The sequence below is a fragment of the Oxyura jamaicensis genome, chromosome 1, assembly GCF_011077185.1.
Source record: "Oxyura jamaicensis isolate SHBP4307 breed ruddy duck chromosome 1, BPBGC_Ojam_1.0, whole genome shotgun sequence".
Classification (NCBI taxonomy): domain Eukaryota; kingdom Metazoa; phylum Chordata; class Aves; order Anseriformes; family Anatidae; genus Oxyura; species Oxyura jamaicensis.
The window spans coordinates 1,149,661-1,173,009 of record NC_048893.1 but is presented as its reverse complement, the minus strand read 5'-3'; the positions used below and the strand labels follow the sequence as shown (position 1 = coordinate 1,173,009).

At 58.4% G+C, this 23,349-nt stretch overlaps 2 protein-coding genes across 2 annotated transcripts in view; one reads left to right on the top strand and one right to left on the bottom strand.

Moving 5' to 3' along the window:
* The window catches only part of TASOR2 (transcription activation suppressor family member 2), a 29,617-nt gene extending 15,331 nt beyond the window's left edge, over positions 1 to 14,286 (top strand). The window contains exons 14-24 of the mRNA XM_035340505.1: positions 317 to 1,111; positions 2,298 to 2,534; positions 4,349 to 5,255; positions 5,619 to 6,126; positions 7,038 to 10,222; positions 10,268 to 10,406; positions 10,686 to 10,811; positions 11,345 to 11,498; positions 12,009 to 12,117; positions 13,329 to 13,507; positions 13,950 to 14,286. Of these exons, the coding sequence (XP_035196396.1) occupies positions 317 to 1,111; positions 2,298 to 2,534; positions 4,349 to 5,255; positions 5,619 to 6,126; positions 7,038 to 10,222; positions 10,268 to 10,406; positions 10,686 to 10,811; positions 11,345 to 11,498; positions 12,009 to 12,117; positions 13,329 to 13,507; positions 13,950 to 14,068 (6,458 nt within the window). The 3' untranslated portion in view covers positions 14,069 to 14,286. The remainder of the gene's footprint in view (positions 1 to 316; positions 1,112 to 2,297; positions 2,535 to 4,348; positions 5,256 to 5,618; positions 6,127 to 7,037; positions 10,223 to 10,267; positions 10,407 to 10,685; positions 10,812 to 11,344; positions 11,499 to 12,008; positions 12,118 to 13,328; positions 13,508 to 13,949) is intronic.
* A 1,908-nt stretch (positions 14,287 to 16,194) lies between these two features.
* GDI2 (GDP dissociation inhibitor 2) lies at positions 16,195 to 23,143 on the bottom strand. Its single transcript, XM_035310044.1, has 10 exons — positions 22,985 to 23,143; positions 22,389 to 22,488; positions 21,356 to 21,490; positions 20,411 to 20,609; positions 19,922 to 20,053; positions 19,541 to 19,640; positions 18,445 to 18,616; positions 17,563 to 17,707; positions 17,257 to 17,311; positions 16,195 to 17,175 (listed from the first exon to the last, which is right to left on the bottom strand). The coding sequence occupies exons 1-10, from the start codon at positions 23,069 to 23,071 to the stop codon at positions 17,020 to 17,022; spliced, it is 1,281 nt and encodes a 426-aa protein (XP_035165935.1). The 5' UTR covers positions 23,072 to 23,143; the 3' UTR covers positions 16,195 to 17,019.
* Positions 23,144 to 23,349: the final 206 nt, after the last annotated feature.

The window sequence follows — 23,349 nt, the reverse complement described above, 5'->3', positions numbered from 1 at the left end:
ACTCTGCGGCTTCGTGTGCGCTGGGTCCACCCACGCTGGCAGCAGGTAGGGATCTCACAGTGGGGCTAGCAGACACAACAGGAGTCTTTCATCTTCCTTTAATTCCTTTCTGACTCCCACCTGCAATTCTTTTTTACCTTCAACGGTCACAATCATCTCTCAAACCAGGACGTTGCCCCCGGGGCTGGCTTTTTGTAAGTTGGCTCTGGGGCCCCTTTCAGACCTTTCATGCTCTCTTAGCATCTACTGGTGAGGCGATTCGGGGAATTTAATCCTTTTTTAATACGAGTAAAATTATTTTCTTTTCCTTTCTCAGCTGAAGAGCGCGACCCAAAAGATGAAAGGGAAGGTAGTGACGTCTCCTTAAAAATAGCCTCGGTTTTGCCCGGACTTCGCTATGCCTTACAGAAAGCCACCGCTTCTCCACGGGGGGACGCGCTCAGTGCCGACGTGCGTATCAAACAGCACTTCCAGGAGTACGCAAAGCTTGAGCAAAACGCCCAGCACACCTCGGGCCAAAGCGACGCCGTTCCCTGTCCTTCTCAGCTGCCACCAGCCGAGGATGAATGTACTAAATCCTCTAAAAAGCCCTCGGAGCAGTCTTTCTCCCAGCTGCAGCATTATCTCTCCGATCCCAGCAGCTACACTCTGGAAATGTCGGCTGCCTTAGGATGTTTGGCGGGTGCTGTTCAGTCTCTTTGCTGCAGCTCGGAGCCCGCTCGTGAAGCGGCCTGCCCTTTAGCTCTGCCGCCGGACCCTATTCCTCCTGACGTACCGGCAGAAGTCAAACTCGAAGGTGAAAAGCCAAAGGCCACCGTTCTGGGGCTGGACTGGAGTGGTGAAGGCCCCCCAAAAGACGTGAGCTCAGCCAGCGAGCTCTGGATGCAGCAGAACAAGAGGAAATCCGGCCAAACCGCCGTGACCAGCACCGGGAAGAAATGGTCACCCCTCAAGATGCAAATACATTCTGTGGGGGACAGCAGCAGGGACAGGAAAGCAACCAAGAAGAAAATCGCCTTCTCTTTTCCTAAAAAGCCGGGGCTTACGGCCAGCTCCAACGAGCCCACGCTTAAATTAGCCAATTTGGAGTTTCCGCACAGAAGGAAAAGAGGTGAGTGCTGGGTAAGTGGGACTGGATTCCTCCTGCTTCTCCAGGGTAAACCGGCTTGGACACCGAGGCTTTATTAAGAGCTGTCCCCCCTCGTGTTCCTCCCGGCTGCCCAGAGCAAGCAGACACCTCCAGGGAGCATCCGGACAGATCCGTAGCAACGTCCCTGTGCTCTCTGGGTCAGCCCGGAAAGAAACCCAGGGCAACGGTGGGGGATTTCAGTGAAAGTGCCCGAAATTCAGGGCTGTCTCTACCTTTGCTTGAGGGTACAGGGGAAGCAGCTGGGCTGCAGTTATTTCATCCCTTCCGCGTGGGAGAGGTTGCTGCTTCAGGCATGGAGCAGTTGCCAAAGCCGTGGTCATCCCAGATGGCCTAGATGACCACGTGGGGTGGCTGGTTGTGTTGTCAATCCCTGAGGGTCAGCTTTCTCGCTGGTTTCCTCGATCAAACTGACACTGATCCCACCCGACTTGCTCTGGTGGGAGCTGCTGTCTGGCCTGAGCTGTTCGCGCAAGGTGTCCCGGGGGGAGAAATTGTCCTCGGAAAGCTCCCTTCTCCCTGCGGAGGGCAGGCGATCCCGTCCTTTTGAGCCAGCCCCGGTCTCCACCTGGTCCTCAGAGGTGCTCCCAGCGGGTTGAGGTGAATCCCGACCTTGGAGCCACCTGCACAGAGCTGGTGTCACACCCGACGATCTCCCCTGGCACCTCCTCACGTCGCTGGTGGGGGTGGCAGCTCCGGAGACGGGTGGGGATGCGCAGGGGGCGCACAGCAGCTGGGCTGAAGGCAGCTCTGATCCACGGGCCGTCGGGATCAGCCCTGCCCCGCTCCTGGTGACTGGTGGATCTGCGAGAGGTTCTTGGAGAGGTAGATAAATACCCTGGGGGTGCGGGTGTGCCAGGCAGGAATTGGAGTGGCTTATCCCTGAAGATCACCCATTCTAGGTCAGGAAAACGGGTTTCTAATGAGCTGAAGAAGCGGTGCCTAATTTTAATAAGCGCTTTCCGATCATTTGCATCGGTAGCCCGTTGGATCGGGAGCATAAACGAAGTTAATGAAGACCATTCTGCTGCTGTTGATCACTTCTAGAGCAGTCCTTCCACATTCATCAGCTGAATATCTTGCGGTTACTGCTTTTGAATCTGAGCACGTCTCAAACGCCAAGAAATGCCCTCCCTTTTCCTTGCCCCAGGTGCAGAGGTCCTGTCTGCAGAATTTGTGCACAGCACGCAGTCCGAACCCGCCCAGAAGGAAACCTCGGCCCCCGACGACCCTGGCTTGGAAACAAAGAGACCGAAGACGCTGAAGAACTCGGACATGAAAAAGGTTCCTGCTGCTGAGACCGTCGCGAAGCCGGTGAAGAGCAAGGTGATAAAGGCCGTGGCGAGCAGCCCGCTGAAACCTGCAGCCCAAAAGCCAGCAGAAAGCGGTAAGAACGCCGTGGAAGTGGTTACTGGGGCAGGTCGTGACCAGGGGGAGGGAACAGCAGCAGCCAAAGGGCCTCACAAGGTTTAGGGCTTTAGGGATTAGGGTCTGGGTTGGGGTCTGCTGCTGCCCCGCAGCCTGCAGGCTCCCATGCAACCCCCCCCAGGACGCACAGACCAAACTCGTTTGAGGCCCTTTCTAATTTTCCTCATTTTTCTTCCTTGTCCTAATTTTTGGAGGCCTTTTCTAAGCTCGGTTGCCATCCTTGGCAAACTGCTCAGAGGAAGTGCTGGCTTTTTAACTGCTGAGCTCTGAAACCGTCGAGGCAGCTGATGGGCAGAGCGTAACCTCCGCTCACGGCCAGCCTCTGCCCGGGTTTTTAGTCCATTTTTCAATGTCACGCCCTTCGCAGACAGGCTGCGGAGGATTTAGGAGGCAGAGCTGGATAGCCCCGGAGTGCAGCGTCTGCAGGTGCTGGCTGGGAGTCTTGCTTTTCGACTGAGAGCCAGTATTACGGTGCCAAGATAAATGGAGGAGCGGCAGAGTCGTTTTTTGTTCATCTGTCCTGTTTTCTCACACCCGAGCTTTGATGTCCTTTTCGGATCTCTGTCTGGGCTTTCTTTTCCCTCCTCCCGGCGGAGCAGGAGGCTTTCAAGACTGGTTTTGCCACCTCGGCTCGGTTTGTCCGCTCTTCTTGCTCTTTTATTGCCACGTTGCCGTCAGGCTTCCTGATACGTGGCAGCTTTCATCGGCGTGCCTGTCGGACGCTGCTCCTCGCTGCGCTCGTGGCACGGGGCTCCTGGAGCAGCTCTGGCCAAGCCCTCTCGTAGGATGGGTCCTGAACTGTGTTTATTTCCCCCAGGGGGCTCTGGCCACGCTTCTGTGCCTAAATCCAAAAGGCCGAACGCCAGGTTCTGCCAAAAATGCAAAATAAGAGTGGTTAGCAGTAAAAAAAAACCCTCTCAGTTTATGCCTCCTGCTGCGTGCTTCCCAAGGAAACGGAACACAAGGCGCAGGGCTCCGGCACGGTCCTCCTTTAGTAGGGTATCGCTTGGAGAAACGCTCTGCTGGTCTTTAGAAGCTGTTAACCTTGGTCAACGACTCCGTGCTTTACGAACACGGCCCTTGAGCCAGGGCGAGGGGTGTTTTTTGTACCCAAAACTAACCCGAACGCTTACTTGCTGTGCTCCGGCTGCCTCCGGGAGCCCCCGGGTGTGCCCCGAGGGGCAGCTCGGGGGCAGGCGGTGCTGTTGAGGGGGCGTGCAGGGGGAAGGCGTGAGGGCAGGGCGGCTTTCCTCTGCGTTTTGGAGGGTTGGGGGGCTTGGTGTAATTATGTGGGTTATTGCAGACGCAGCACAGGGCTTCTTCTGTGGCGAGGGGTGCAAGCATTCAGGCTGGACGGAAGCAGAAAGGAAGAAAAGAACAGGTTAAAGAAGCACTTCAAATATCGCAGGCTGCACGTAACTGCCCAAACTACCCTGTGCACGGAGGCCAAGGGAAGTTTTCTTCCCTCTGGACCCCGTGCCACTTATTTAGGAGGATAAACTCCCGTTCCTGCAGTCAGCCGGGTCCCAACTCTGGATCCTTCCGTAGCAGCCGTGGCTGGCGTGACCACAGAGGTTTGGGGGTTATTTTTGTGCGTGCAAAGCCTGCGTTGGAGAGGCCCCTTTTTCCTGAGGTCCTTAATTAACTGAGACGTGCTGAACACCCCAGCCCCTGCCTGAATGCCATTTGTTAGCTGTGAGAGCCTTCTCCGAAGCCCTTCTCGATGCAGAACCGCGTGGCCTTCGTTTATTCTCTTTTTTTGTTTTCATGCAGAGGGGGAGGAGCCGTTCGCCTCCGTTCCGAGCGACGTTTCTTCGCAAAGCCACGCGGCGGATAGCCAGATGAGCGAGGTCTACCCGGCTGCTGCTGCAAGCCACGGTTTTGATCCGAAGGGAGACGACTACGAGTCCCACGCCCTGAACTTGCTGGCAGACCTGGCTCTGGGTTCATGTATCCCTTCGTTCATCCCCAGGGACAGCGGGACGATCTCCTTGTCCTGCAGCCCGCCCCGTGACCCTGCTAAGGAGCAGCAGGGCCTCCGCAAGCAGAAATCCTCGCGCGCCGCCTCCGACCACGAATACCACCGGGTAGACAAGCTCGCCAAGGGAGCTGCCGTGCCCGGCAAAGCGTCGCCGAACCAGAAGCTTCCTCCTGCTGGAAAAACAGACTTGAAAGACTCCCTTCCCGGGGAGAAAAGCCCCGCTAAGAAGAACAACCCAAACCCCAACCCCGCGAAAACCCGCGCCTTGCCTCCGAGGGAGACTCAGGAGGCCGCCGAGGCGAACAAGCACTCCTTCATCTCCTCCGAGCACTCGTACGCCTCGCTGCTGCCCGAGCACCTGAAGAAACACCCGTACCCCAAAGGCGCCCCGTCTTCAGGGCCGGCACCTGCCAGAAACGGGACGAGGAGCGCGCGGGCGGGCCCCCTGGTGGGGAAGGTCCTACCTTTCCGCCACCAGCAGAGCAGCGCCCACCCGCAGCGTCCCGCCGAGGCGGCGCGGTGCAGGAGCTGCCTGCTCTCCCCCAGGCTGAAGGAGGACTTCGCCAAGAGCCGCACGGTGAAGAGCTGCGGCGAGTCCCTGGAGGTGACGTGCCGGCGGGAGGCTGGGTACCTCTTCGGCTTGGACAGCAAGTACACCAACGACGAGCTGGAGAAAACGGTGATCCGCGCCCTGCACGGGTGAGTTGAGGCTGGAGGGCCTTCTGCAGGGGACAGCTCTCGCTAGGCGTCCAAAGCGCTTTTGGGATAGGTTTTTCTTCGCTCTTTTTGCTTCGCTTTTGCGTTATAACTGCCCTTCTCTCCGTGCTAACTGCCCCGTTGTGTAGCGCTGAAGCTTCCCGGGGCTCTGGTACCTCGAGCCACGCACACGCGAGCGCTTGTTCCTCTTCACAACCCGTTGCAGACCCCGTCGAGCGCAGCTGGGCACTCGCAGCCCTCCCGCACTGGGGCTTAGCACCCTGGGGAGCCAGGAGATGAGTGACCTCGGTGAGCAGGAGGGAGGAGGAGGGCTGTGTTTCAGGCTGTGTTTGCTTTCTCTTCCAGGCCCTGGGACCCTGACCTGCCCGACGACGTGGAAGAGATGAAGCTGATACTTCACATGTGGGTGGCTCTGTTCTACAGCAAGCCCAGCAAGGTCCTGAGCAGCAGGAGGAAGGTGGTGGAGCACAGCAACCCCAAGAAGTTCGTCTCGTTGAACAGCACCGGGGATTTCCTGGAGCTGAGCGATGACGGCGAGGATTGTTTCGGGTCGGAGACGTGCCCCGTGGACTCTCGGTCGGACCCTGACCAGACTCCCAGCAGCTCTCTGGATCCCAGCACGCCCTGCCAGGGGCCCTTTCGGCCAGAGGAGAGCCCTGCAGACTCTCAGACTGACGCCGTCGACAGCACGGTGTCGTCTTCTTCAGGGGAGCTGCCCCCCGGGGAGGAGGAACCTTCCTCCACGAGCTCCGAGAGCCCTTCCCTCGCTGAACAGAGCAACCTGGCTGAGAAATGCAGGCGGCTGGACCTTCCCGAGGAGGAGCTCGTGTGCGACGTCTCAACTGCCACGGCGGTAAGAGCCTGGGGGGCGCACACAGATCCCTTTTGTGCTCGTAGGAGCGGGTTCTTGTGAGAGGAGGAACGGAGCAGGCGGGCTTGGAGCCGGGTGGTGGGGTCCCCAAAGCAGGACACAGGGAAGTCACCCAACAGCTGGCCGCCCCGAGTGACAGGCGTGCACACGCGCCCAGATTTATCGAACAAAAAGGTGTCTGCTTTGGATGTCCTCGTGGACTGAGCTGGCATCCCTGGGCTCTGACGGGAGTTATCCATCCCTGACCTCAGGAGGGACTCAACGAGGAGGAATCCCAAAGAACTGGAGCGCTTAAAGCGCTGACGTTCCCAAGACAGCGCAAACACAGCTGTCTGCTCTCCTTCCTGACCGAGAAAACCCCAGCCACGGGAGATCCAGCATGGCTTTTTTTGGGGGGATTAGGGTAAAACTAAACCGCAGGTGCCTGTTGACGTTTTTTCAAGCCTGAATTCTCAGATGAAAATAATTCCTTTAAGAATTCTGCTCCGTGAACAGGCAGCTGCCGTAGATCGCCGCGTTTTAAGGCGTGGGCTTCGCGCTGCGGAGCAGGCAGGAGCGTTCTGGGGAGGAACTAGGGGGTCGCTGTCCACAGCGCCATCACAGCTTGCTTGGGCAGATGAACACAGCAGAAATAAGAGGGTGCTGCTGCATGCTCTGGGCACTGGCTGACGACTTCTGCACAGTTTGGTCTATTTTGAAGCCATTTCACAACAGAAATGAGGTAGAAAGCTTCCTGGGTGTCTGTGGGCAAGGACTCAACCTGGAGGACTCATTTTAGAGACAAACTTGTCTCCACGGACGCTGTTGGGGCGGTCGCACCTCTGAGCATTTTAAATAATCCGTCCCTGCCTTTGCCTCCCTTGAGGTTTAACCTTTACATCGTGTTGTTGCAGGTGGAGCCGCCCAGCGAGGGACAGCGGGACGCTTCCATCCCCCCCGGCCCCTCTGACGAGCTCGGCGATGCCCCCGCGCCCCCGGCTGTGCCGGGAGGGGAAAAACCACGCAAGCAAGCCCTGAATTTCAGTTCGGCTCCCCAGCACGACGCCCCGTGTGTGCAGCATGGACGTGGGGAGCAGCCAGGGTCGGGGGGTGGCCCCGGTCCCCCCGAGGAAAGGGGGAGCGTGGGAGGCGCTGGGCACGGTGCAGAGGTGGAGGGCAGCAGCTGGGCCGCCAGGGACAGAGCACGACGCGCCTTTCATTCGGCGCCCTCGGAAGCGAGCCCCAAGAGAGCGAAGCCCGATGGGCTTGGTGGAGAAGGGAGGGCGTCACCAGACCCCCTAGGACGTCCAGAAATAGAGGAGGAAGAAGTGGTGGAGGGAGAAGCAGAGGAAGAGGGCTCGGAGAATGACAGCACGATGGTGGGGCCCGTCGGTTTAGCATTTTCTGGAAGAGGTGCTGCCGACGTGGAGCAGAAGCTGGTGAATTTGGCACGCCCGAGGGACTCTGGTGTTCCCGGAGAGGGTCCCGTGCCCACCCCTCCTGCCTCGGCGTTCCCCTGTGAGAGCAGATCGATGCCAGCCCTGTCGGATGGGACCGGGGCTGGCTCTCAGGGGCTCTCCGGTGGCGCAGCCCCGAGCGTGGGCGCGCTGCAAGAGCCCTGGGGGGCTTTGGCCACCCCAGGTGCCGAAAGAAACGGCGTCACTTCGGCACACGAAGCCAGCCCAGCCGACGTGGGTGACAGCAGGTTGGTGCCACCGTTAGCACCAGCTCCGAGCACACGCCCTGACGTCCCCACAGCCAGCTCTGGAGCTGCCGGAGAGGCGCTCGGGGATGGTTCGGAGCAAGAAGATGAGGATCGTGCGCCCTCTGCAGAAACCCGGCTGCTCGCTGGGAGCAAAGCTGCTGGCACAGCTGGCCTCGAGTCACGGGGACCGGCACCGACCTCGTCCCATGGCTCCGGCTCTGCCTGCCGGGCGTTTTTTGACGGAGCAGCAGCCGTGGGGGCCCCTCCAGGGGTCCAGGTGGCCGCGGCGCTCGTCCAGGCTCCGTTGCGGAGCAGCCCCGGGGGGAGCAGCTGCCTTCCCCAAAGGCCTGGAGGCAAAACTTGTGCCGACCTCGCTTCAAGGAGCTCTGGTGAATCAAGACAAGAGCGGAACAAGGGTTCGGTGGAAGGGCAGTGTAGCAGCCCCCCTGCCAGCCACCCCGATGTTCCGGGGGAGTCCTCGGGAGCTGCTGATGGCTGCGGCTTCGCCTTCGACTGTGCAGCTTGGGCAGGGGACTCCGAAGGCTGGGAGAACGCCGCTATGAGCCTCAGCGCACACAAACCCCCCGGGAGCAACGAAACGAAGGCGTCGATGGTGGCTGAGGAGCCGGAGACCTCTCTCCGCGACCTGCCGGGATCAGATTCCTTCTCCTCGATGCCAGGCAACAAACCTGCTCCCCCCCAGCAGGACCCTCCCCGGGGTGCGGGTGCCCCTCGCTGCTTGTTAGAGCAAAGCGAGCGGCGGCCGCTTTGCCCCCCTGGGAAGCCCCACGAGCAAGGAGCCGCTGCAGAGCTGAGCGTGGCCGCCGAGAGCCCAGCACCGGACGGCTCCTTAAAGCCTGGATTTGCAGAAGAGGTGAAAAAAGACCCAGGTCTATGCCGGGCGGAGCCACCGGAGAGCTCCCCCCCGGGTGTCCTCGTGCCTGGCGAGCCGGAATCTGATCCTTGTTCTCCTCCGCGCAGCCACGAAGCAGGTCGGCACGGCGCTGAGCCAGACTCGGCCCTTGGTGCGCGCCCCGACACGAGTCCAGCTCCGCGGGGTGCCCCCGGGCCCTGCTTCGGGGGACAAAAGCCACCAGGCGCCTGCCACACGTGCGCCAGCCCCGGGGCCCGGGCAGCAGGCGTGGTGGGGAGCCACGAGGAGGAGTCCGAGGGAGGAAGCAGCGTCCCTCTTGCCAGCCCGGCGCCTTTTTCAGTGGGATTTGTGCCGCGGGGAGAGCCCAGGTCCATGGGTGGCCCCGGTGAGTACGAGGCCGAGGAGCCCGGCGTGTTCACTGATCCTCAGCGTGCTGATGTGGAAGTGGAAGAAGGAGCAATCCCCGTTCTCCCCTTCCCGTCTTTGCTGTTCCATGCCCGAGGGGACTCTGGAGGGAGCCCGGGGCTCGGTGACACGGGGGACGGTGACGCTGGGGACGTGCCGGGTGCTGACCCGAGGGCTGAGCGCTTCCCCGGCACGGGCGGACGCGCGGGCTCGAGCTTGGTGGATCTCTCCTACGAGTTTTCCTCCAGCGACTCGGACGGGCAGTGCTTTGCACGGACTTCCCCTCCCCTGCTTCCATCCAGGGGCGCAAGGACTAACCGCAGCCCCTCCTCGGTGAGCTCGGGGTGCGCCGAGGGGCGCGGCGAGGCCTGGGGCTCCCCGAGCTCGGAGGAAGGCCGCTGGTGGGCCGAGCACGGTGAGCCCAGCGGGCCGGGGAAGGCCGGCAGCAGGCAGGTGCCACCTTACGTCAACATTACGGACAGCCGGGGGGTCTCCAAGGACTACCTCAACTTCACGGTCACCAAAAAAAGCCGCGGCAGGAGGGGGGACCTGCAGCCTTCCGAGAGGCGCCGCCCCTGCGCGGGGCAGTCTCATTTGCTGAGGTCGCTGCTGGGGACGTGGAGGGGCCCTGAGGAAATCACCCAGCACACTTTGGACATGGAGCGTCTCCGCTTCCACTATAAGCTAAAACAGATCCTGAGGCGTGGGCAAGCGGCCCTTTCTACCTCCCAGAGCATCTTCCCACGAGGCTGCTCGCGCCAGGCGATGTCTGAGACGTTGCCCGAGCAAGAAGCTCCTGTCCCGCTGTCCCCGCGGAGCAGGAGCCCTCTGCAGGTGACCATCGTGCCCACGGACCCGTGGCCGGGCGGCTTTGGGTTGCGCCGCCGCCACGGGGACCCGTCCCGTTCCCCCCCGTGGCATGTGAGGAGCGAGGCCGCATCCCGACCCCGCGCCGCTCCCTTCCACCTCGGCAAGCTCAAGTACGAGAATAAACGCCAGGAGCCGCCGGGGGACATCGCGGCCATCCTCAACGAGTTCACCGAGTTCAACAGGCTGATGCTGAGCGGGGTCGAGACGGGGGGAGAGGACCGAGGGAAGGGCCCGGCCCGCGGGGAGGCCGCCGGCAGGCGGCCGCGGCCGTCCCAGCCCTGGAGGACGGCGGCGTTCGGGGACTTGGTGGCGGAGCTGTGCGGAGCGCTGCGGGGCCGCCTGCGTAGCGTGGCCAAGGGGGCCTGCAGGAGGCCGGGGATGTTCTACCTGGTGGAGACGGGAGAGGAGCCTTTCTTCGCAAGAGTGAAGGTAAGGTTGGGTGGGGAGGGGTGAGAGACCCATCAGGTGGAGCAGCCAGAGGGCTTCAAGCCCTGATCTCACACCCCACGTGGCAGCCGGCTCGTATCCCACCTGCTTTCCCCTTATCTCTCCCTTTCCCTCTTCCTTGCACACCCCGGGGATGCAGAGGGCTTTCTCTCTCCTTTTTCATCCTCTGCAAGCGGTCACGGGAGTCACCACCAGCTCCTGCCTCTCGCCCAGCTCTGAAGATCCCCCTCGTGCAAACCTCAGCCATTTTTTCTCTTGCAGACCTTGCTGAAGAAAGACGGCCACGTGGAGACGGAGCCCCTGAGCTTCTGCACTGCGAAGCGCCCGGACAGCGACCGGCTGCTCGTCGTGATCAGGAACGAGGACATCTCCTCGCACATCCACAAGGTAAGACCCCAAACTACACATTTTTTTTTCTCCCAAAACCTGGGGACGCCGTTTGGGACGCGTGAGGATCAGGATCCATTGTACGGGGTTTTTAAATCCAGCCCTAAATCCACCCGTCCGTTCAGCTGGCGCTCCCTGCGGACGTGCCGTTATGTACACGGAAGGAGCAGCCCTTCTCGAGGATGTGTTAAAAACGGCCGTTTTGACATCGCGAACCAAGTCGGTTCCTGCTTTTCACGTCCCTTCCTGATCACCGACCAACATCGCTTGGAGCGGCCCGGCTCAGATGAAGCGGGCTGAGCTTATTTGGGCTAACGGAGCACTTGGGCTGGCTCGCGGGCTCCGGGGAACGCCGCAGCTGATTGAGCCGCCCTGCAGCTCCCCATGCCACAGCTTTGGGGTCGGGGCTGTGGGGATCCGAGCGTCGGGGTGATAACAGAGGACGAGGAGGCTTCCCAGCTTGTCCCCGAGCCGGGTGAGCGGCGCACCCGTGGTCGAAGCGGTTGGCACTGACGTGGGTCTGCCCTGAGCAGGTCCCGTGCTTGCTGAGCCTGAAGCACTGCCCCAACGTGGCGTTCGCCGGCGTGGACAGCCCCGAGGACATCACGGTTCACACCTACCAGGAGCTCTTCCACACCGGTGGCTTCGTGGTGTCGGACGACGAGGTGTTGGAAACGGTGACGCTGGGTGAGTCTCGCTGCCGCCTCCCGGGCGCAGCCGTTCAGGGTCAGTTCCCAGCTCGTTTCCTGACATCTGCTTCCAAAATCTTCCCGTGGGTGTCCTCTCTGCCTGCTTTAACGGGGGCGATTGATCCCCTCTCATCGATGTCTGGATGGCGGGTCCGGGGCAGGGCTCCCCAAAATATTTACCTGCTGGCGCAAGTGCAGTGGGAGCCAGAACCACGAGGGGCTGGAGCAGGGGATGGATGTACGGGGGTGTTGGGGGCAAAAAGGAGAGCGTGCCACTGGCTTCAGCTCCTTCGTGGCGTTAAAACAGCCACGCTCCTGGAGCTGCACGGAGGTGGGACACGTTGCACGCTTACCCCATTATATTTTAAGGGGGGGGGATATTTGCAGCTCACCTGGACAAAGCCCCGAGCACCCCGTGGTGGCCTGGTTTCGAGCAGGGCTTGTGCCCGAGGCCCCCTGGGGCCGGTTCCCCCTCGGTTACCATCCGGCTCTCTGCTGTCTCCTCCAGGCCAGCTGAAGGAGGTGGTGAAGGTGCTGGAGAAGCTGAACGGGAGCGGACGGTGGAAGTGGCTCCTTCACTACAAGGAGAGCAAAAAGCTCCGAGAAGACGTCAGGTGATGGCTCTGCAGTGGCAGCTCCCTTCTCCTTTTGAGTGTGGCGTCCCCTCGGATGCTCGGCGTGGGCACATGGGGAGTCGGGGGCCTCTGGTTGGGTTTTGGCCTCTCACGAGATGAAATACGAAGATTTTTGTTCCTGTGAGAGCTTTCCCCCGTCAGGGAGGGACCACGAGCGTGGAATTGTCAGCGTTTGCACGCTAGCAAGTAACACGTGCTGGATTTTTGACACCCGTAAGAGAGGGAGCAGCAGGAGGTGGGACCTGGGGAGGATCAGCTGGCCCCGAGCGCTGCCTCTTGCACGTGCTCCTGGATGAGGCAGAGCTCTGGCAGCTGCCTCTTGCACCCCGCTGTGCCTCCGGAAGGCAGTTTCCCCCTCTCTCTTGGCAGACGCACGCTCCGTGTGCCTGACAGCCTGCGAGGGGCTGAGGAAAGGCACAAATTCTGCTTGAGAAGCTGCAAACCGAGCTTGCCCCGGCTGCCCTGCCTCGTTCACACAGGCACTGGGGAGCTCAGGGTACTTTCCCAGGCCTCTCTCTGCCCCTCCACTTCTTTGCCATTTCCTTTTCTGCCCCGTCACTCGTGGGAGTGGGAGAGCCCTGAGAGAGGCCCCAGGATGTTGTGGGGAGCGTGTCAAGTCAAACCTTGCTGGGAAAAGCAGAACTTCTCCCCGTTAAAGGTTATTTGCAACAGCTTACGTGCCTAAATAATGCCGTTAGAGAAAGAGAAGATGGAGCGCAATGTGCTTGTTAAAATGTCCTGCTTTCATCCCGGCTGAGCTCAGAGAGGGACGTTTTTACGAGGCAGGCTGCCTCTTCTAGTGCTAAGCCGCTGGCCAGAAAGGTCGGCTTTCGAGTAATGACCTCGGAACAAAGAGGAAACCAGTCTGTTCTCACCGAGCTGAAAGTGTCACAGCAAAGGGGGAGGAATCTCAGATCCTCTCCGCACCTCTCTGCTGGTGATAGCGCACAGTAATTGTTTTGAAGAGCTGCTTTTTCCGTCCTCCAGGTGTTTCCCTGAGCTCGGAGCAAGGGTTTTCCTTGTGCTCGTCGCTGGCACGCGTGTAGCATCGCTCAGCTCCGTTGCGGTGGAGGATATCAAGTAGAGGAGTGCCCACGGGGCTGGAAGAAGCGCGCATGGGGGAAAAGCCGGTCCCACCGCGCCCGCTTGTTCTTGCCCCGCGCCGCTTCACCTTGCCCCTCTCCCCGCAGGGTGGACGCCAATGCCCACAAGAAAAACTTGATCCTGAAGTCGTGCCAAGGAGCCGACCTCATCGAGGTGCTGCACTACCACTCGTGCGACTCCCGCTCGTCCCCCAGCTCCGAGTACGTGAAGTGCTTGTTGAACCTGCAGGTCCAGCACGTCAGCGCCAGGTTCGCCGTGTACCTCACGGGTAAGGACAGGCTCCGGGCGCTGCTGCTGCCCTCAGCCCCAGGCATCCCCCCAAAAAAACATGGCGGGACGGTGCAGTGCAGGTGGAGGGGGGACAAGAAACACCTTTATTTTACCTCCCATTTCTGCCAGAATCACTGATTTGAGGTGTGGGTACGGTGTGGGCAGTCTCGCGGTGAGTCAGTGCGGTAAAAGGCAAAGGGAACAGATTTTTTTTTTTTTGGAGGTCTGGTAAATCCTGGCAGCTTTTCGAGCCCGTGGCTGGCTTTGCGTCACAGTCTAATTGTGGCCGGGCTTGGCTGAGGCTGTTTGCGAGGCGCTGTCATTAAATCTGCTCACATTTGCAAAACCAAGTAACTGCAGTGGGATTTGGGGGCGCTTTCTCTGGCTCTCGGCACCGTTCCCTTTGTGTGCATGACTTAGTGCCACTCCTCCTCTTGCAGAAAAGCCCGGTGTCAGCAGGGAGGTCTTCGAAAGCAAAGGAATCCTCGTGGCCGACGTCAACACCTTCCTTGGGACGGTGCAGAAAGTGGCTGCCCCGTTTAGGAGAAGCTACTGGTAAGGGAGAGGAGGGGGTGCTCGGGATCGACCCCCTTCTCCCCCCAAAAGGCAGCGAATCGTTGAGAAACGGGATGAAAACACACCGGGAGCACCTCCTGGGTGTCTGCGGGGAGCCGGGGTCCCAAGGGACCGCCTGCAGGACCCCCCCGTGCTGTGGCGCTGCTGCCCGGAGCCACGAGGGGAACGGGGCAGTGACAGTGACAGTGCCACCTCTCTGTCTTGCAGGTGACGAAGCTGTGCCCTGGCACGGCTCCTCCCCGGGTCCCCGCAGTGCTGCCGGGGGGGGTCGTTGCGTGGTCCTCCGCAGGTCGGCCCCCGCGTCCTGGCGCTGCAGGCGGGAGCCCCGTGCGCGCACAGAGCAGCGGCGGGGGGCAGCTTGGCTTCAGTTCTGTACATAGAAATTATTTAAAGATGGCTAATGCAAATCCCCTCGGGGATTTGTTCCCTGCCGTCGAGCTGGGTGTAGGCCGGGGGTTACGTTCACGTTACGGTTTTAAGTTATTGAGGTGGGTTTAAGCAGTTAGCGCAGCTGACAAGGGGAAGAAATAGGAACAGGAAAAGAGAAGCAGCTTACCTGCAGGTTAGAGCAACACTAACCAGCTGTAGTAAAAGCATTTTCCACGTGACCGTCGCCGTACACACTGTACACAAGATGCATGCGTTAGAAGCTGGGGGGCGGGGGGGGTGGATGTCTTAAAAGCTGTTTGGGGACCATTGCCCAGCTGTCGGGGAGCCTGCAGCCTCTACACTACATTTTGAGACAGCCGCGTTGCCTCTCGGTACCATTTCACTGCTGGGACTTGAATGCTTTCCAGCATAGGGAAGGCTTGTAAATGCTGGAACAAAACCCTCTTATTTATGGTAGGTCAAACGAGCACACACCACAAAGAACAACAGCACTGAGGACCTGGGTAAGATACCCTCCGTCTGCACGTGGAGGGCACGGTTGTCCTTTGGTGCTTTGTTTTTTTTTTCGTTGTGTTTTTTAAAACTGTAATGCCAGGAGAAGCTGTGTACAGGATGACTTTGTATAGAGTTTGTCTATTAAAACCTGAAAACCTCTTTTTTTGTGGCTGTTTCCTGGGTAGGGTACTCCTGCTCAGCACGCAGCCTTCCCCCCGGGGCAGGTGGAGGGGGTAAGGATGGGAAGGGGCTGGAGGGGCAGAAGTGTGAGGAGCGGCTGAAATCCCTTGGAGTGTTCAGCCTGGAGAAAAAGAGGCTGAGGGGAGGCCTCCTTGTGGTCTACAACTCCAAGAGGGGAGCGGAGGGGCAGGCGCTGAGCTCTGCTCCCTGGGGACAGCGACAGGACCCGAGGGAACGACATGGAGCTGGGACAGGGGAGGGTCAGGCTGGGGGTTAGGGAAAGGTTCTGCACCCAGAGGTGGTCAGGCACTGGGACAGGCAGTGCTGTGCCCCCTTAATCCCCCCCCCAGCCGTGCCAAGAGGAGGAGGGAAGCTGGAGAGCAGCAGCTGGTGAGAGAAGCAGCGCAGGGTAAGGGGGAACTTCCCCTGCAGCAGCCACCACGGCGATGAAAAGGGCACCGTGCTTCCTGGAACGGGCGCGAGCAGCCAGGGGAGGAAGTGCTGAAAGCCCCGAGCAAGGGAGGAAGGAGCCAGGTTGAGGACTGCTGGGTGAAGGAGCCGTGAGCCAACAGCCTGCTTCCCTCTTCAGCAGCAGCTACAAGCAAAAGAGCTGCGGAACAAGGTGGCTCTTCCCCCAGTGCTGCTGCCTGTCCAAGCACCGCAGCTCAGAGCAAGGGAAAGCTGTTGCAGGGCATTCTCACTGCTCCTGGCAGGGCACAAAGCGAGCCCTGCACCTCAAGATGCAAAGGAGCCACAAGAGCAGGATTATGTGCTACTGCTGCAATAAGTGCTGTTCCTAGAGGCTGGCGCTAGGGGCTGGCTGCAAGGAGAGCACACACGCGCCTACAGCGACAGGCCGACTGCTGCTGCATCATCTCCCCTGCCAGAAGCAACCCTCAGAGCAGCAGGGCCTGGGAAGCCAAAGCACAGAAGCCCGAGCCCCTTCTACAGGAAGAATTTCACCCTGGCGAGCAGAGATCCAAGGGATCTCGGAAACGAGAGGCTGCTCGTACAACTGAAGTGAATCAGACCAGAGCACAGGACTGGTTTTCCAGAATTTGGCTTTACTTCGCAGTACAGAAATCATTTGGAGCCTTCAGGAGACACGAGAAGCACAGGCTCTGTCATACCGATACCGCAGTGCCGTTTGGTCCGTCTGAGAAGCCACCAGGGTACAGAAAATACTTCCACATCTTGCCTGCTCTGTAATTTGTTCTCTCAATTTTATTAAGATTAAAACACAAAGGAGCCTTAGGCACAGCTGTGTCCCAACCGATGTAAACAGTTTGAGAAGCTTAAGTGGAGGTTAAGTTCTGTGCCCAGAACTAAGCCAACATTTGCTGCTACAATAGATGTGGGCTTTGTCCATAATACAACTTGCCACAGAGTTAGATTGATGGGAGAGACTTTAGGGATGCTGTCCACAATAATGGAGTGCTCAGTTTCTATTTTCCTTGATAATCAGGTTTGAGTGACAACTGTCACATCTACTAGCTCACCAGAAGCACATAATTGTGAAGGATGTTTACAAATGATTAAAAATACAAGGTAAGACACAGCTGTCAATGAGTTAATCTCAATCTGCACCAACATCTACGTCTGCAAAAAAAGGTTCAGTCTGCCTTTCGCTTACGAGGTTAGTCGTTAAATCAGTCAGTAATTTGCCAGATTCTGGACAGCAGCCCTACTAGAATGAAATAATTAACACATGATATCCAAAAGGGGAACATTACCAGTGCAGTACTCTTCAATCTCTCAGAGATGGGATTACAAAAGCAGGCCTTACAATATTGAATTTCATACAGTGTTCATTAAGTTCCTTATATATTCATATTAGCCGATTTAATTTCTCCTAATTAGAGATTCTCATTACTGCTGCTCCTCCTCCCCGTAGATATCGTTCTTCTTGCGTTTCATCTCTTCAAAGTCAAACTCTGATCCCATCATCCTCTTATAAATATCCTTGATGTCATCGCACGTCGTCTCAAAGTGAGTGGTAGCGTCATAAGTGCGAGAAATGAAGATCTGGGAAGAGAAGCAGCAGGTCAAGCACGGGGCCCGGCCCCTCCTCGCGCGCCCGCCGCCCCCAGCTCCGCGCCTACAAACCTGGCTCTCGGTTCCCAGGTCGGTTGGTGCAAACAGGTCGCTGATGCTAACGAACCTGGAGGAAGAAGAAAAAGGTTCTTCAGCTCGGTTTTAAAGCATCGCTGAGCAGCAGGGGGAAAACAGCCAAACTGGAGGCTGTCGCTCTGCCCGGTGTGTGATCAAAGCGCAGAGGAAGTTGGGATTTTCAAAGCCTCTGCTGCCCAACAACGGCCTTTGGGTCCCCGCTGCCTCTGTGCCCGAGGCTGAGCACTCGTAGCAGAGGGGTGAGGTGCAGGAGGGGGTGGAAGGAGCTCGCTGGGCACTTACTTCTGCTCAATGGGCTCCAGGAGGTCCAAGGCCGGCTTGATCTCTTTCTCTGGGTCCGCAGTTTCCACAGTGGTGCTGGCGATGGCGATGTACTTCCCCTGCGCCGCCACGTTGTGCGCAGAGGAGATCATGCAGACGTAGATATCTGGGGAAGGGCACCGCAGCGGCGGGTCACCGGGTGATCCCAAAACTGAATCGGGCCCTCCTCGGCCCCAAAGCCTCCTCTCCCTCACATACTCGCAGACCCCTTTCTGTTCCCCTGACTCTTTCTACCTCCTCGCCTCGTTTAAGACCACGTTTGAGTCCAGAGGGGTCTTTGCCCTGCCTCGGCCGAGGGGCCTGGACACGAGCAGCCCTGCGAGATCCCCAGATTCGGCTTCTTGTAGCCATGGCAGCTCCTGCAAGCCAGCGGGGTGCCCAGCAGGAAGCTCACCCCTCACCAAGGACAAGGGGGCGGTTCTGCAGGCCTAAAGCAACGCTGCTGCATTTCCCCTCCGGCCTGCACGCTCCCTCAGCCCCATCCCACGGTTCTGAAGGGTGCCAGCAGCTCTGTCAAGCAGCAGCGACACCAAACAAACCCTAGAAAGCGCACCCAGGGAGCAGAACACATCCAGGGAGCTGAAGAGCAAAGCCGCACGGGGGTTAGAAAGCTCCACGCAAGCGCTGTATGGCCCAGAAGGAAGCCAGAACGCTTCCCCCAAAGGCAAAGCGCGCTGAAAGGCCTCTCTCCAGAAAAAGGGCATGGAAACCGCCCCAGGAGCTGCCAGAAGTGCAGTTTGCTGCCCATCAGACCGTGCACCGCGAGGCCATCTGAGATCTGTGCTGCCTCAGCCCCAGCACAGAGACCTGCGCGCGCTGCGGGCACCGCGGTTCCCCACGCACCTGATTTCCGGTTGACCTGGTTCTGTGGAATGATGATCTGGCACGAGTTGGCGTCGTTCGTGTTCTTTATGGGGTGGCTCAGGATGCAGATGACCCGAATCACCTGGCCAACCTTCGTGACCCGGTCCGAGACGTAGCTGGGGTCGCAGATGAGCTGTTTGCAGCGAGCGACCTGCAGAGAGGACAGGCAGCGAGTGACCGACGCGCGGGCAGCCCAGGAACCTGCTGACTCGGGGGAAACTCGAGAGCGCTACGAGGTGGCCGTCCCTGCCCCGGCTGCACGAGGCTTTTACTCCACTGCCAGCAGCACGGCTTAGAAAATCCCAGGGACAGCACCCGCTCCGTGAAGCTGTGCGGCTGATCACACCTTCCCCTCATCGCTCAGGACACCAGCCACGCTCTGACCACCGCAGAGCCCGGTCCCTCCAGGCCAGGACCGTAACTCGCTGCGCTCCAGGCTGAAGCGAGCAGGTAAGGCCTGGCCACTTCACACGAACTCAGGATCACGGCAATAGTTTAACATTTGGCCCATCTGAGGCCTCCAGGCAGCCCGCACTTGGGCACATCAGTCTGTAGCGTGGATTATCACCTCCTCTGCTAGCCAGGACGTGTCATCCATACCCAGGCGGGACACGTTACCCTACCAGGGAGGGCTAAGCTGTCCTACAAAGCTCACGCTGCGCTTGGAAGCGCATTTATAGCTTCCCAGCAGCTTGCAGCACTCTTACTAGTTAGTTTTCTACTGCCGGGTTGCGAAGAAGCCGTGGAGAAGCCAGCAGGCTGAGCAGCTAGAACTTAACATCGAGGGCAGAACGGTTTGGTGCCCAGGTCAGCCACACCACGCAGCTCCTGTCCAGTTTTGGAGCCTGATTTGTTTAAAGACAACCTTGCCACTCCCTCCAGACTCGCTCCAGCTCCGGGATTACTGCACTGTACTCCTCGCCATCGAGGCTTCTTGGCGAACAAGCTGGCACGGAGCAGAACTCCGCCAGCCGAGCAATTTGGCTTTAACGAGCCTTTGCTCAGACCGATGGCTGCCAGCCTCAATTCTGAGACGTGGGGTCGGGGGTAAGGAAAGAACTGGAGGGCACCGTACCTCCCCTTCAGACTTCACGCCGACCACTTTGCCGTTCTCTATCACAATTTCTTCAATGGGCTTGTTGAGCATGTAGGTGCCTCCGTATATAGCGCTTAGCCTGCACGAGTAAAACCATTTGAGCACGTTCCACAGTTTCTTTCCTTCTTTTACCAGCCCTCCCCGCCCCTTCTTTCTGTTCCACTTGGATGAGCTGCACATTAGATTTAAACCTCTTCAAAACACGACTTAAGACAGCAGGAGAACCGTTAACAACCGCGGGATTTTTACGCGGCATCACGTTCTGGAAGCCCGACCACCAACCCCACGCATCTGACCCCACCCCCTGCTGGTGCCGCAGCAGGGCTGAGATAACCCCGGAGCCCAAAGCCAAGTTCTCACCTTGCAAATCCCTGGGGCAGCTCTCCGAGGCCATAGAGGGGGTACAGGTACGGGCTTTTCCCGTACCTAGCCAGCGACTCGCTGTAGAGCTTAATCCTGTTGATTGTTTCTTGGCATGGTTGATCTAGATAGCTGGAGAGGGCAGTTACAAGGTTTGCAGTGATTCACAAAACCAAGGCTTAGAGCAGAATGCTCAGAAAACTGCCACTTTCACTTCCCATGACGTTCCCTTCCCCGCCCTCTGGCTGCTCCAGGCAAGAACTTCCCCAGAGGTGCCCTTTCAGAAGGGCTTCACGTCACAAGGGGTTTCACTGGGGAAGGAGATGCCGCGTTAACCCCGGGAGCCCACAAGGTGTAAATAAATACCCCGTCAGCAGAGGACCCGGTGTTTTAAGTTCCACGTGGCACCCAGGGACAGACACTGCAGGGTATCCCCCCCCCTCGTCCCGCAGGGCGCGAGCTGCGAGCCCCAAGGGAACCCACACTTACTCGTCAGTCCTGTACAGCGCGAGGGCATGGCCCGTGAAGTCGATCACATCCTGCCCCAGGTCGAACTTCTTGTAGACGTCGCGCATGGTGGTCTTCTTGGGATCGACGCCCTCAAAAGTTCGGGGATCGTTCTCGTCAAAGTTGGCGACGTACACGAGGAATTTCCTGAACCGGCGTTTCTCGAACAAGCCCATCAAGCCTGAAAACGAGACGTTGTCAAACTCACAAAGCTACTCAACGGCTCCTCTCCCTGCCCCAGCCTCACCAGGTAGCTAGCAACCGCTGCTGGAGTCAGAATTTCCCGTGGAGGATTGCACGAGGCACCCTTTAAGCATTTTAATTCTCTACAAATTGGAGAAGCAAGACCGGGCCTGCTGAAACGTGAAGGCGAAGACAGCACCAAAGGCACCTCCTCCTCCTCCTGCCAGCCTCAGCCTGCGAAGAGGCTCGTCGGAGGACAGCGACGCAGCCAAGCTGAACAACAACCGATTGCTTCACAGCAGCACCAGGGGTGTCTGTCACGAGGAAGGCTGCGGCGTACAGACGAGCTGCACACAGGGAGCCTTATTTCCAAGCGCTGCTCGACCACACGATGGGTCTCTACGAGTCACGGACTGCCCTCTGCTAGCTCCTAACGCACGTCACTAAGCTATTGGGCAGTAGTTTTTTATCTCCAGAGTGGAATTTAAGGAGCCAAAAGCGATTAAGATTGCCAACAGCAGTCAGGAAGCCCAGGACCCACACTGCAAGCGGTGCCTGAAGTCAGATGAGACGCAGAAGAATCCTACGCTAAGCAGAACTTGTTATCGGGATGGAGCCTACGCACAGCGCCACAGGAACAGCTGAAAATCTTTTTGACGCGAGCACAGATTAAATATTCTGGTATTTAAACCTGTTTAGGGACGATGGCCTCAGCTGGAAACAAAGGCAGGTGGGACTACTCACTGGATGCCAAGGCTTCTGCCTCAGTGGAAGGAACTTTGTAGATCTTCCCTCCCTTGTAGACAAAGCTTCCCTCGATCACCTTGAAGTCTAAGTAGCGAGTGACTTCTGTGTAGAGCAGCATCTTTACCAACTGACCTGTGAAGGAGGTTGGGCAGAAGTCAAGGGGCTGTTCAGGAACCAGAAGATGAGAAGAGGGCAGTGATGCAGGCAGATCTCCCAGCACAACGCAAGCCCTTCAAGAGCAGCTCCACACCCAACCCACCCAGCTCTTAGTCCTTTGTGTGACAGGCAGGGAGCAGCAAATACTCGCCAGCGCGTTAGTGCACAGCTTTCATGTTTTCTTAGGGGCAGTTACGAGCTTCCTTGTCACTACTGGTTTCCACCAGCCCTCCCGCAGCACGTTAACGCGCCGCTGCTCTGCTCCCTGCAGCTTGTTCACACTCAGCACGACCGACAAGGCCGTGCCGTTGGAGCACAGCAGCTTCTCCTCCTCGCTGTTCAGATCTAGCACGGTCTGCACGTTAATTGTCCACCGATTTACCCCAAATTAGTCCCTGGCTTACCCCCTTACCTGTCGCCACCCCCAGAAGGATGCTGTGCCTCAGGAGCACACCTCAAGGGGTTTCCAGGTGAGTTTGAAATAAGCTGGAACTAGGATGACCAAACCTTGTCCGGAACCAACCACTGCTCCACTGCGCTAATCCCTGAGCGGGGCTGGCCCTACGGAACACACCCATCCCCTGCTGCTTCAGGGACGTGAGATTCCAGCAGCCAGCGCTCAATATTTGGCAGCGAGCTGCCCCTGAACTGATTTCCACTGATAAAAAAAACCTAAACTGATCACGGATTTGGTCTACAAGAGCTGTCTCAGCACCAGAACTCTCAGATTAAAGGATGCGGGTTCGTGGCACCAACGAGCACCTCCTTAATTAGTGCCATTTAGGGCCCTTTGATTCCAGCACCGACCACTGACCCCGGCTGAGGGTCCCAAGCTGAGCTCACGAGGCAGATCTGGGAACCCGGCAGCGCTCACCGTTAGCCATAAGGAATTTCGGAATTAGGTCCACGTTCCAGTCTCGTCCTCGTCCCATAGATTCCGGTGGAGTTCCTGGTAGATTAAACCTTTTGTAGAGCTTGGGAGAGAACACAAAACCCATTGTGGCAGAGGAAATACACACGGGCGGGCTTTCTCCCACACATGCACACACTTTCCGCCCCCTCCTCTCCCCAGCAGAACATAAGCAAGCTTTTGGCCAGGGTTTTAGTTAAACTTTTGATGCAAATACACAAAGCGCATCCAGTGAGCTCTTACAGTAAGAATCAGGCAGCATTATTTTGCTCACCCGTCCTTGCTTCCTCCAAGGCTTAAAAAGCTTGGCAATTTACGACCTGCCGAACCAAAACACTATTTAACACGGCTAACGGTAACCTGAGCAAAACGCCTGCTTCAGGAGAGGGCAGCCTCCGCCGTAAACTCAAAGCAGATTCCCCAGATTCAATATTTTAAATATCGTTATCTGGCGCGGGGGTGCCATAAAACGGTCTTCCTCCAAGGGAACCCTTAACGAGGAGTTACTTTGGATCTGCCCGGGGAGGACGCGATAGCTGGGTGCCGGCCTCCGTACTTACATCCTCCAGGGGCGTAATGGACGCGCTTTCCCCTCCGTAGTACGAGTTACGATCCATGTGCAGGACTTTCTTCCCGTTCACCGACATGATCCCGGAGAGGATGCATTCCTACACGGAGAGGGGACAAAAAGACGCGAGGAGAGGTCATTTGCGCTGAGACTCGGCTTGCTGTCTGGGACGGGAAGCCAACCCAGGTGTCCCAACTACACAACCACCGCCACGGCTCCCCTCACGTGTTGAGGTTAGGGAAATCCTTGCTCCTAAAGCACCAGCTATCGGGTTAACGACGCTCATCCTCTTAGAGGGGCAGCGCCAGCAATGACAGGTGACACCAGGAGCGGGAGATCCTGGATGAAGGGCTTCAG